A 13795-nucleotide genomic window follows, 5' to 3' on the forward strand; every position below is an offset into this window, starting at 1 on the left:
AAACGTTTGCTTTGTGTATATCTTGTTTCGTCTATTGTTGACATTGTCCTGGCTGGAAGGAGGTTCAGCGAATGGGGCGGTGAAGCGTGAGGTAATACAGTAGGGGGAGTGCGAGTGCTTCTTAAATGTATTGTTTTATGCATTCTCCTCACTCTTGACCTCACAAAGAACGTACTCAAAAGAATGTAGTGGAGAATACAATCGGAGCATGAGTGTGGAGCATCGTAGTATGTTTGGAGAAACACCCCTAGAGTTTGAGAGTTACAAACCCCCAGTCACCCAGTAACTTTTGAACTGTCCCTAAATAATCCTATTAAAACACTGCATGAGAAATATGTCATCAACTCAAAACAATTGAAAGTACATAGTATAAAACACTACTTAGCCTAATATGTTATTAAAAGCCATGATAGCATCGTCTACCGATAGGTCTGTTCTGAATTCATATTTCAACTCGTCACCATGCTCTACCTTCCACTCGTGTTTCCCAACTGTAGTCCTCGGGAACCGCCAACAATAGACATTTACATTTTAGAGCCAGACAAGCACACTTGATTCAATTTGTTAACTAATCCTTGGATTAGTTAAATCAGTGCAGAGCTACAACAACAATGTGTGCTGATTGAACCAAACTAAATAATTGGAGGATGCGGGCATCGATCCCGCTACCTCTCGCATGCTAAGCGAGCGCTCTACCATTTGAGCTAATCCCGCCGTGCATCCAGTAAGAAGTATGAAATCTCAATGACCGCACTGCCAAATCCCTCGTCAACAAGAAAGGATACTTTTTTATAAAGTATGCTTGCTTCAGCTGTCTAAAAGTATTTTTCATGGTCGTTCAGTAACGGTTGAAGCAGTGACTGCAGTAAGCCTAGTGGTGGAAATAGTTGTATTGTATGGTTAGTGAGTTTGGGGTTAGCAGAAAAACTTGTGAGTCTGGAGTTCCCCCTGCTGGCTGTCTGTGGAATAACGTCAGGATCAGATGATCGTGGGGAAATAAATGCATGTTGGTCGCCCGAACATGGTCACTGTTTTCCTGTCTTTTGTCAGAGCTCCCAACATTTACAAACAAATTAACAGCTACCGATATTTAGCTTGCACTTGTATGTGCTAGAGAACTGTGCTACATACCAGTTATTTTCAATATGTATAAATATAGAGATATAAATACATGTATGACTCCTGTTATTTTTGTTTTACCTTTTAATAAAGCACTAAAATTGTGATCTCTCTTAATGGTTCATGAGTTATTTGGTATTATTCGGGGTTTTTTCATTGTATAATGAGAAAGGCAATGTAGCAGTGTGTCTGTGTCCCTGTTCGAAGTTAGTTTCACTCGAGTGGTCATCTGGGTATCTGTTTTGTTTTGTCCCCTAGCCCATTGACTATGCTCTGTGGCATGGCTGATACGCTGATCAACAGATGTCAACCTTACAGTCATAAGTAAAAGAATCCAGAGCAACAACATCCAGAAAAAGAGGTCCAAAAAAGCAGATGAGAACACAAATTCACATCAATGTTTGCAGTCTCCCAATCCACCTACTGGGGAAAAGCTTGAGCACACTTATAAATACACATACAAAATATATGACATATCAGACAAATTATTTCTTGCCAATAACACATATCGTTTCTGTAAATAGCTCACTAAATGTTGAAACTTAATCCTGAAAGTTCCGTTCTATGCAGGCCATTTCTATGTGCAAATTCTAAACGTTCAAACGTTTCGATCTACTGTCCCGCCTGAAGTCATAGTTTAACCAATGGGAATGCCAATGGCTCTTCAAGGACCAATTAAATTGCACATTCCCCACCATGGTCATTCCTTTACATTATGGCCTGCATTTTGCATTGTCGTGTATCGTTTTAATGTCCCTGCTGAGGACTAGAACATATAGTATTCGCAGCATAAATTTGGTGCTCCCTCATTTTATAGATTTGGAAAGAAAATACGAGCTGCTAACATACTCGGTTCCATTACAGCTCAGTGGTGGTCGCGAGGGTGAGGCAGTATCAGTAGGGAGAGGCCGTGAGGACGAAATTAGGGAAGGGAGTGGGAGGTCTTCCACCTTCTCATCCTAAACCGCAAGCAGTGTACTGTGGACAGCATTGGACTAAAACTCCAGCCCAAGGTTCTTAAACGCTATCTGGCTGCTAAGTGCAGCCCGCTCGGGATAAGGCCAGGGACCCTCCGTGGCAGACGTTGGCATTGCGCTTTTGCGGCACCGGTATTGTTTATGATGTGGAACAGTATGTGAGCGAGCCACATTCACATGCTCTCCAAAAATGGAGACAATAGGAAATCATTATCGTATTGTGCGTCTTATCTAGTTAGCCACCAAGCCAGCTAATGCGCCGTTTTGGGGCAGATTAAAGCAACTACTGCCCAAGGTATATTTATTGTCTGTGTAGGATTTGGCATAAGGCTCCTTATCGTGAGCGAGCATGGAGGGGCGTTGTGGATTTAGCCAACTTTGCTAGCTAGCTTACTCAGTCCAAATCTGTATTTAACCAGATTTGTGTTTGTTTTAACTTCTTGTATGTTTGCCAATTGTTAAGCATACGTGTTAACATTTTAACTGAGGTTCACTTGTTAGTTTGCAGAGGAGTGCTTTCAAGTTTTGCTTGATTTAATGTTGTCAAAGGATATAACAATCCAGCTAGCCAGCTAAGTAGCCCAGGACAAGCTCGTGCACCCTAATGAAGGAGTACAAAGTGGTTGTGTTGGGAAGCGGAGGCGTTGGCAAGTCCGCGCTGACTGTCCAGTTTGTCACGGGCACGTTCATCGAAAAATATGACCCTACAATTGAGGACTTCTATCGGAAAGAGATTGAAGTGGACTCGTCGCCTTCGGTGTTGGAGATCCTTGACACGGCAGGGACAGAACAGTTCGCCTCCATGAGGGACCTGTACATCAAGAACGGCCAGGGTTTCATACTTGTCTACAGTCTCGTCAATCAACAGTCTTTTCAGGTAAAGGCCCTTACTACCTGTTACCAATACCTGCCCACATGTCAAGGAGCATCTCTCTTACTAGCATCACCAGCTATCAAGATGCACTGTACCCATGTTTTAAATGGGCCTACTGAGCAATCTCAGTTGTCTTGTATCATTTTTAGTTGTAACCCCATTGTTGACAAATCAGGAACCAACTAGAGAGATCCAGCCATAGCCTTAATCCCTACAACTATGGGCTAAGTCCAAAATTCTATAAGCTCAACAGGTTGGAAGAATGGCCAATGGGCTTCTACTTAACTCATTGATATTCATCGAAGAGCTATGCAGCAATAGTTGTTGCACAAACGTTTTTCCACAGTTCCTGAGAATATCCTTTCTATCCATCCCTAACTCCAGGACATCAGGCCGATGCGAGACCAGATAGTGCGGGTCAAGCGCTTTGAGAAGGTGCCACTGATCCTGGTGGGCAACAAGGTGGACCTGGAGTCTGAGAGGGAGGTTGCAGGTGCAGACGGTCGGGCCCTGGCTCAGGAGTGGGGCTGCCCCTTCATCGAGACCTCTGCCAAGAGCAAGACCATGGTGGACGAGCTGTTTGCTGAGATCGTCCGTCAGATGAACTATGCTACGCTGCCAGAGAAACAGGAGCAGTGCTGCACGGCCTGTGTGGTGCAGTAAAGGAGTAGGGGGACACTGTCCTCTCCACAACTCTCCCCCAGGTAAGAGGCTGAAGCACTATACTTCACCCTCCACACACATAGTAACACTAAGAAGTGATAATGCACACTGATAGGCTTTTCACTGACAACGGGCAAGAATTCACATGTTGTCAATAGACATATGGGCATGGATAGCAGCAGTGCAGAGTTTGTAATGCATGTACAAAAATGTGCAGGGAGATGAGAGGATCAGGGGTGGCACAAATGGAACCATATGACAGCTGTTAGAAGAAGCAGACGGAAAGGGGGTTTGCTGCACGGACTGATAAAACCGTTGGTTTAGCCTGTTATCATTAGATCAGACAAAGAATGTGGCGTGAAGAAGCCAACTGTCTGAGCAGTGAGCACAGGGGCGGAAAAGAGGAGTGAGGGAAGTGAATGGTTATGTACAAGCAGAGAGACGAGCGACCTGTGAGCAAGAGAGGGCAGATCCCAGACAAAGAAAAAGGAAAACGCAACATCCTGAATATAAATTGATGTTCCAAAACAGGAAGCAGATTTTCTTCACTGTGAGAAGTAACTTCCCCACCCATACAGCAGACACACAGACATACACATTGAGGTAGTTGTCGTTGTAACTGAGTTTCACAGTTTACATATTGGTGAAATGCTCATTTCCTTAATTGTAAAGGTGTTAATTACTTAGTCATATCTTCATATCTACGAGTGTCTCAACACCTATTGTTTTCAGTCTTTCCTCTACTCTCAGTAACACAGTACATTTTCTTTTTCCATTGTTGTAAAGTTCCTGCTTTGATGACCTATGACCCCAGGAACCACTTCAGCGCCATCACACCTTCTGACCTCTCCAGCTGGCAGTATTACTTACCAGAGGGCAGATTTCTGTCTGTTCATGAGCCAATTCAAGGGAGTCTTGAGCCTGCCCAACCTTTGATATCTTGACTGTGGAACACATTCACCTGCAGACTCACTGGCCTTCATGGTTTAGGCCCAGGGAAGACCTACTTTTCAATGTGTATAGGACAGATTTATGAGGATGAAGGGTTGTCTATGGATTTCTATTTTCTCATTTGGGGTTGGGGAGTGCTGGGGCAATGAGCAGTGATCTGCTCGGGACCACAGTGTCCCTTTTTGAAGCTGCTCAGTCATTATATCCACTAGTTTTACTTTGTACTGGAATTGGTTTGTTAAATCTGGTATCTAATTTTGAAGCGATAACAGCCATTATACAGGTTTGGGCCTCGGGACAGAATTCAATCAAACCGTGGTAAATATATGATTGCTGTGCTCTACAGCAGTGTTTACCAAAACACCTGATTTGAAGTCGTTAGCTAGGTTTCCGACCAATTGGCGACAGATTTTCATAAACGGACTTGTTCCAGATAGAAATCACTGCGTGATGACGTAGTGCACACACAATGTACTTTTCTGCAACCGTTTTCATGTACGGAATAAAAATCAAAAGTTCAACGTGTTAGTTTTGTCAACTGTTGTGTTAAATAGCAAATGTGCCAACTCTGGTCTTGGCACGTGCACTCTAGCTAACAGACCACAGGTAGGCTAGTCTACATTACATTACATTATTATGAATAACAAAAACATTTTTTTTGCATCGATCATCATGTCACCAGAATCACACCCTTGTTTTTTATTGGGAAGGAACATCAAGATCACCTTGCACTTTCACCACACTGTGACATTCATCAATTATTTAATCTGTAGCCTAATAAACTGCATGGTTTCTCGAGTGGGAGTGGGAGGACCACATCATCGCGTGACTCCAAGTTGACTTCGATATGATGGTTATTATATCAATATTTGCGCATAAAGGGGTTTCCACCGCTATTTCTCACAATACATTTTACCAGCCCAGAAAGAGCCCACCATGTCGAATTAACGAATTGTCTGTCTGCATTTATAAAAATTGTACTGACGCTTCCTGTTTCCATTACAGCTGTCGTGATGTTTTTGTTTTAATACAGTATGACTTTACTCGCGAAAAGAGTGGTTGGAAAAATGTTTAATGAGGGCTTAATGATTAGTTGACTTGAGGGCTGGAGTGGGGAAACACTGCTTTATAGGGCCTAAAACCAACTGTATGGTGGCCATAGAAGCAGACCAATTTTCATTTTTTTCCCGACGGGTGTGGTCAAGCCAGGTCAATGTGCCCCTAAGCATGAGACATTCACATTGAGTTGACTGTAGAGCACATCCATGTTTGTTTTCTGATTACAGCTGTGTGGTTGCTTTAGATATAGGTTCCTCGGCATTTGGATGATGACTGTCATGTTACATGGTTTGATCAAATTCTGGCCCTAAACTAACTTTTTTATATTATATATTTTTTTGTAAGTTTCTCATAACCTATTTATTAAAATATCTAATTACATTGTTATCCAATCAAAGTTTTCTTTTATACTTGCTTTTGGGTTAGCTTTTTTTGACTTTACAGTGAGTTTTTTGTTGTAAGTTTTGAATTAACAGAGCCTTAAATGATTTCAGTCTTATGTTGGTTTCTGTGTGGTCATTCAGTCTCATACTTTCAACTCTTCAACACAATTACTGCCAAATAGTACAAATTTGATACTAAGATTGAAGGACCCTGACCTGATCATGTGGTCACAAGTTTGGTATGCTGATTGAAATGGTCTTACATTTCTGGTTTAGACTTCATTACAGACTGAAACACACTATATATTGAATATCGTTTCCTACTTCACATTTTTTTTTAAACAAACACTTTATGCAAATTGCTGTCTGTCCTTCCATTGCACATAATGAGAACTGGCACTTTTTGAGCTGGCTCAATATTCAAATGACCCGACTTGAGTGGCCTTGAGGTTGGGCCATTCTGAATATGTGGTAGAACATGAGTTTCTGTCATGTAGAAAGAATAGTCTGTTCTATATAGTATATTTCTATCTGCAACGTTTTATGTGTTGCATATAGTAAGGCCAAATACTGTTACACAATCAGCCACAAGAGGGCAGCATTCTCTACATTATTTGAAAGCAGTTAATCTAGCTCTGGGGGCTTTTTTAAATGTATTTTTACATGTCAAACAACGTTTCCATCCACAGTTTTTATACGACTAAAGTAATATTGTATTAAACAAAATCACAACAGCTGTAATGGAGACAGGACGTTTCTGCGTAATTGTATAAATGCCGACAGATAATTTGTTCGTTCAACATGGTGGGATCTTTTTGTGTCGGTAAAATCAATTATGCGGGAAATGCCAGTGGAAACGCCTTAATGCGCAAATATTGAGTTAATCATCTCGAAGTACATTTGGAGTCGCGATGATACGGCTTGTGGTCCTCCCACTACGACTCGGGAAACCATGTACTTTATTAGGTTACAGATTAAATAAATTATGATGAACTTCACAGGGTGGTGAAAGTGCACGGTAATGAGTTTGATGCTGCCTTCCAATATAGCGAGGGTCTTATTCTGGTGACATGATGGTCGATGCTTCACTGCCGTTTGCCAGATACAATATGATAGTTTTTATCCATAATCTCATCATGTAGTAGACAAAACAACCTGCACAGCCTACTCGCACTGTATATGCTAGCTGTTGGCTAGAAAACACGTGCAAAGACCAGAGTAGGCAAAGTTTTCTATTTAACACAACAGTTTTTTTTGACAAAACTAACCGTGGAGTTGAAAATGTGATGGAAACACATTTAACTTTGTATTTTTATTCGGTACATAAAACTTAAGCGAAAAAGTAAACGTGTGCACTATATCATCAACCAAACGTATTTGTTGCCGATAAAAATCAGTGGATGTATGTTTTATTTATTTAATCTTTACCTAGTTAAAAGGTTAAATAAAACATAAGTGCACTGATTTTTATCGGCAACAAATCCGTTTGGTGGAAACACCACACTAGTGGGAAATGCGCATAATTTCTTTATGCGGATGTTAGAATATTCGCAAGAAAATCTGTCACCAATTAAATGGAAACCTACCTACTGGAGGCATTTTCAAAATGGTCATAGACAAACTACTGTTTCTTCGTTAGATCAATACCACCACACTTATTTTTAGGAAAGAAAAATGTCTAGACTGCAAGTTCATGTCCAAACCTGTAGGTGGCAGAGTGATGTATTCTTTAGCGGAAATGCCAAGTAAATGAAAGAAAAACGTGACGTCAGGCTACTGAATTTTGTAAACAAACACATGGGACATCTTTAGTACAAGTACTGCAAATTACATTTGATACATGAGCAACCATGAAGAGGGTATTTGTAACTGTAGGAACAACAAGCTTTGATGACCTAATCGAACGCGTTACTTCCCCTGAAGCTGTTCAAGTGAGTATGATATGTGATGGCTACAGAAACTAACGTTAGCTAGCTAGCCAACTGTCCTCAAAAAGTAGACAATAATAATTTGAGTAGTCGTGCCATACCCTCGCATTGTTATATTTCTAGAACGTTATGCATCTCTCTCTTGAAGGAGTTGAAAGCCCGCGGCTATCAACATTTGGTTCTGCAGGTTGGACAAGGCTCCATTCTCCCAGATTCAGACAGCTGTCACGAGCTCACGTTAGAGGCATTTCGATTCAAGGATTCCATTGCTGAAAATATCAAATGTGCCGACTTGGTTATCAGCCATGCTGGTGTGTATCTATTTTTTAAAAAGAAATGAAACAAACTAGCTAAACTAACATACTATTGTGCTGGTCTATGATGTTGATGAATTATAATGACTTGTATTGTATTTTCAGGGGCAGGTAGTTGTCTGGAGACCCTTGGTGCAGACAAGCCACTGCTAGTGGTGGTCAATGACAAACTTATGGACAATCACCAGCTAGAGCTGGCCAGACAGCTACACCAAGACTCACACCTACTGTACTGCACCCCCAGGTCAGTGTAAATCCTCATGTGCAACTTGATCATGAGGACTCACTTGGTCAATCTGACATATTGTATATGTACATTTCTGCTAATAAAGTCCTAGAGTTGTCAAACTGTGATTGAAATCCAGTGGGTCAACATACCCTTTTCTCTCCAATTATTTCACAGCACTCTTAATGAGACCCTGAAGACAATGGACCTTGCTGTTCTCTCACCCTTCTTACCCGGACAACCAAAGCATTTTGCCAATTTCCTGGACAGGGCCCTTGGTGTTCAATAATTCCAACAGAGGGCAGTCTTTGAGGTCAACTCAGTGTTCTATTATGGACTCTGGAGATGTTTTGCGCTCTTCTTCTTCATGTGGCTTTCCAGCAGACTAGACGCTGTGTTGCCTACTGCCTTTCACAGGTCGGAGTGTGGATTGCAAATTTTGGTCACAAAAAAAAAAGAAGGTGAATGGGATAATCTTAAATTGCACCACCATCTAACCCAGCACCTATACATTATCACCAAAAACTAACCACCCCATCCCACTACGTTGGCCCGTAACAATCCTACACCATGCTGTCGGTCTGGGAGGATGGAACCCCTTCTCTCAAAACTTCCTGTAGCTCTTCTGCACTAAAATCTCTCACCCCAAAATATTTCTCTGCTGCTGCAACGACCACATATATCTTCTGTGATTTCCGCTCCATCAGCGCAGTACAGTTGATCACCATGGCTATGATGTTTGCTCTCTGATACTCTCCTCATCTTTGCGATGAACTGGATGTGGGGTTGGCCAGAGGGTAGCCTGGGCCTCGCGTGCCTGGCTTCTAGTTTTTCCTATCAGTATGTACCAACTCAGGCAATTGCCTGGGGCCTTACATCATCATCATTTTGTTTAATAATGCGCTATTAAGCAATTGTGACCATCTTTGTTTATGACAAGCAGTGCCGATTCTGTTATCTTCCTGCGAATTTGCCTCTAGCTTTTGAGCGGTGGGCTCCCGAGTGGCGCAGCGGTCTAAGGCACTGCATCACAGTGCTAGAGGCGTCACAATGGACACTGGTTCGATCCCGGGCTGTATCACAACCGGCCATGATCAGGAGTCCCATAGGGCGGTGCGTAATTGGCCCAGTGTCGTCCTGGTTTGGGTTTGGCCGGTGTAGGACATCATTGTAAAAATAATTTGTTCTTAACTGACTTGCCTAGTTGAATAAAAATACAATAAAAAAAACTATTATGACCCCATTCCTGAAGCTAAGAAATTCTTTGTTTCCATCTACGACACTCACAAGCTCTGCAGGACACATCTTTTTTTTCTACATACCTGATGATCTTCCCTTATGTTTTCCTGAACTTTCCAATTTCTGATACAATTCTCACTTTCTGATGCAAATTGAAATTGTTACATATTTCCTATATTCAAGTCATTTAACATATTTTCTTATTAGCTTTATGAACATAAACTGCAACCAAGTTTCTATCTGTGCTGGAATGGCCATTACATTTACATTATTTAGCAGACACTCTTATCTAGAGGTGCTTACAGTAGTGAATGCATACATTTCATACATTATTTTCTCCATACTGGTCCCCCATGGGAATTGAACCCACAACCCTGGTGTTGCAAACACCATGCTCTACCAACTGAGCCACACAGGACCTACATAAACTTGTAATTTTTTTAATTATATAAATATAAATGCAACATGCAACAATTTCAAATGTTACACTGAGTTACAGTTCACAGAAGGAAATCAGACAATGTAAATTCATTAGACCCTAATTTATGGAGGGGCACAGCCATTGGTGGGCCGGGGAGGGCATAGGCCCACCCACTGGGGAGCCAGGCCTAGCCTAGCCTATCTAAATGAGTTATTCCCCACAAAGAGATTTATTACAGACAGAAATACTCCTCAACACCCCTCCCCCCTTCAGATGATCCCACAGGTAAAGAAGCCAGATGTGGAGGTCCTGGGCTGGCTTGGTTACATGTGGTCTGCGGTTGTGAGGCCAGTTGGATCTACTGCTGATGGTGAAGAAATGAACATTCAATTATCTGGCAACAGCTCTTTTGGACATTGTTGCAGTCAGTATGCCAATTGCACGCTCCCTCAACTTGAGACATCTGTGTCATTGTGTTGTGTGACAAAACGGCACATTTTAAAGTGGCCTTTTATTGTCCCCAGCACAAGGTGCACCGGTGTAATTAATGATCATGCTGTTTAATCAGCTTCTTGATATGCCACACCTGTCAGGTTGATTAATTATCTTGGCAAAGGAGAAATGCTCACTGACAGGGATGTAAACACATTTGTGCACACAATTTTGGAGAAATAAGCTTTTTGTGCATATGGAACATTTCTGGGATCTTTTATTTCAGCTCATGAAACATGGGACCAACACGTTATATGTTGCGTTCATATTTTTGTTCAATATAACTACAGTCTAAAGAAGCTGAAGCTGAAACATGAAACGGTTCACCCTTGCCCAGAACTCTATAATGGCTGGCATAATTCAAACCCCTAGGAAAAGCAAAATAGGCTGAGACAACAATAAACAGGGTAATCCATGTATTGCTTGATATTAAATTAATAACATAAAATCCCACCCTTTCATAGCACTGCATTTATATTTTTGTTCAGTATAGGTGTTGTTTGATTAAGAAAATATCAAATATGTATTCACCCAGAATTTCCACATTGATGGATCCCTAACTAAAACCTCGGACTGCCCTGTGCCTGGGGCCTCCAAATCACTGTCTGTTAAAAGGTCTGATCTGGCCATGTTCTATTTTAACTAGTTGGAGACAGGCTGATTAGGTATTGGATGCTGGTGGAAGGGGTATATTTTCAACTCGAAATGAGAGGAAAAGCATGGATGTACACTGAGTATACAAAACATTAAGAACACCTGCTCTTTCCATGACATAGACTGACCAGGTGAAAGCTTATTGGTGTCACTTGTTAAATCCACTTCAATCAGTGTAGATGAAGGGGAGGAGACGTAAAGAAGGATGTTTAAGCCTGAGACGTGGTTTGTCTATGTATGTGTGCCATTCAGTGCGCGAATGTGCAAGACAAAATGTTCCTAATGTTTGGAATACTCAATGTACTGAGTGTAGATACAGTATATTATAAATCTTATGCTAATTATTTGTTATGAACAGAACAAATTGCTAATATATATCATTTGATGCACTATATATACAAAAGTATGTGGATACACCCTCAAATTACTGGATTCTGTTATTTCAGCCACACCCGTTGCTGGTAGGTGTATAGAATCGACACACAGCCATTTAATCTCCATAGACAGACATTGGCAGTAGAATGGCATTACTGAAGCGCTCAGTGACTTTCAACGTGGCACCGTCATAGGATGCCACCTTTCCAACAAGTCAGTTCGTCAAATTTCTGCCCTGCTAGAGCTGCCCCGGTCAACTGTGAAGTGGTCGGCCACACAAGCTCACAGAACGGGACCGCCGAGGGCTAAACAGCATAGCTTTAGCATTCGGTTGTAACACTCACTACCGAGTTCCAAATTGCCTCTGGAACCAAAGTCAGCACAAGAACTGTTCATTGGGACCTTCATGAAATGGGTTTCCATGGCCGAGCAGCCGCACACAAGACTAAGATCACCATGCGCAATGCCAAGCGTCGGCTGGAGTGGTATAAAGCTCGCCACCATTGGACTTTGGAGCAGTGGAAATGCGTTCTCTGGAGTGATGAGTCACGCTTCACCATCTGGCAGTCTGACGGACAAATCTGGGTTTGGCGGATGCCAGAAGAACGCTACCTGCCCCAATGCATAGGGCCAACTGTAAAGTTTGGTGGAGGAGGAATAATGGTCTGGGGCTGTTTTTAATGGTTTGAGTTAGGCCCCTTAGTTCCAGTTAAGGGAAATCAACGCTACAGCATGCAATGACATTCTAGACGATGCTGTGCTTCCAACTTTGTGGCAACAGTTTGGGAAGGCCCTTTCCTTATTCAGCATGACAATGCCCCCATGCACAAAACGATGACCATAAAGAAATGGTTTGTTGAGAAGAACTTGACTGGCTTGCACAGAGCCCTGACCTCAACTCCATCAAACACCTTTGGAATGAATTGGAATGCCAACTGCGCGTCAGGCCTAATTGCCCAACATCAGTGCCCGACCTCACTAATGCTCTTGTGGCTGAATGGAAGCAAGTCCCCGCAGCAATGTTCCAACGTCTAGTGGAAAGCCTTCCCAGAAGAGTGGAGGCTGTTATAGCAGCGAAGGGGGGGACCAACTCCATATTAATGCCCATGATTTTGGAATGAGATGTTCGACAAGCAAGTGTCCACATACTTTTGGCCATGTAGTGTAAATTAAATCTGTTTTATAAGACTTGGTTTATTGTTCATATTTGCTATTGTCTTGATACGGTTGTTGTGTTGTCTGTAAGTGTGATTCAGCTTGTCCTTCACTCCTCATGACACTAGTCAGCACACTGTAATAAGGCTGGCATAGGCAGGAGTAGGATTGCTCTCTGGCATCAAAACTAACACCACATCAGGGAGGGTGGAATGGAGGCCTGTGGGGTGATGATGACAGTTTCCTGATTGAAATGCTGCTGTGCTAATGGTTCCCAAGGCCATTGCTCTTACAGGCAAGGTGGGGCTTGAGTATATCCCAAGTTTAGTGCCACAGTTGTAGCTAAAGCAGGGAATGTGGATGGAGAGTGTTGATGTGAGAATCATGGATCTGGTTGGGGGTGTGTGGGGGGGGTTCACCAGAGGCTGGCGTTAAATATTTCACACTGCTCAACTCCAATGGTGTCTGCTTACACCTACTGGGTCCTGCTACACTCAACGCTGCGTTAGAGCAAGGCCAAGAGCAAGCCTCCTGCAGTAATGATGCTAGCATTACCCCTCTCATTAGCACTGACATTAATGAGGCTTGCTGATGAGTGGGTGTGACCATCAAAAAGCTATCAGCTGTAAATCACACACAGCCATCTCTAATGGACACCAAGCATGTTATATTCAACCAGTCTTGGTTCTCATTGCAGATGGATAGATTTGTCTTAAATGTATCTATTTGCATGTGTGTTTCAGAGCTGGTGGATCTGTGTGATGACCACGGGGCTCTGAAGCTTCTCTTTCTGTCCCAGCAGCCTCAGGAGTGTGCCAGCCGACTACTTCCTCACATTTTGCACTGTTAATCGTGAGTTCTCTGAAAGTAGAACCACTAGAGTGGACAAGGCCTCTATGAAACTATTTATAATTGCCAAAAAAGGAGTTTCTATCTATACATGGCTCTTCTTTGTTTTTAAGTAT

At 42.3% G+C, this 13795-nt stretch overlaps 2 protein-coding genes across 3 annotated transcripts; both read left to right on the forward strand.

The window, feature by feature from the left end:
• The first annotated feature begins 1865 nt into the window (after positions 1–1865).
• On the forward strand, positions 1866–5109 carry LOC100380837 (RAP2C, member of RAS oncogene family). Its single transcript, NM_001173959.1, is given in 3 exon segments — positions 1866–2973; positions 3355–3674; positions 4420–5109. Coding segments are annotated over 2 exon segments (552 nt in total). The 5' UTR covers positions 1866–2700; the 3' UTR covers positions 3634–3674; positions 4420–5109.
• A 2637-nt stretch (positions 5110–7746) lies between these two features.
• On the forward strand, positions 7747–9736 carry zgc:92907 (asparagine-linked glycosylation 13 homolog (S. cerevisiae)). Of its 2 annotated transcripts, none has more exons than XM_014212153.3 (4): positions 7747–7957; positions 8142–8265; positions 8374–8512; positions 8672–8993. In XM_014212153.3, exons 1-4 carry the CDS (start codon positions 7877–7879, stop codon positions 8781–8783), a joined length of 456 nt encoding a protein of 151 aa, XP_014067628.1. In that variant the 5' UTR covers positions 7747–7876; the 3' UTR covers positions 8784–8993. The 2 variants fall into 2 exon arrangements, with proteins under 2 accessions (XP_014067628.1, NP_001134591.1); NM_001141119.2 differs by having other exon boundaries at positions 7836–7957; positions 8103–8265; positions 8672–9736.
• Positions 9737–13795: the final 4059 nt, after the last annotated feature.

The sequence above is a fragment of the Salmo salar genome, chromosome 09 (assembly GCF_965601325.2).
Source record: "Salmo salar chromosome 09, fSalSal1, whole genome shotgun sequence".
NCBI classification, from domain to species: domain Eukaryota; kingdom Metazoa; phylum Chordata; class Actinopteri; order Salmoniformes; family Salmonidae; genus Salmo; species Salmo salar.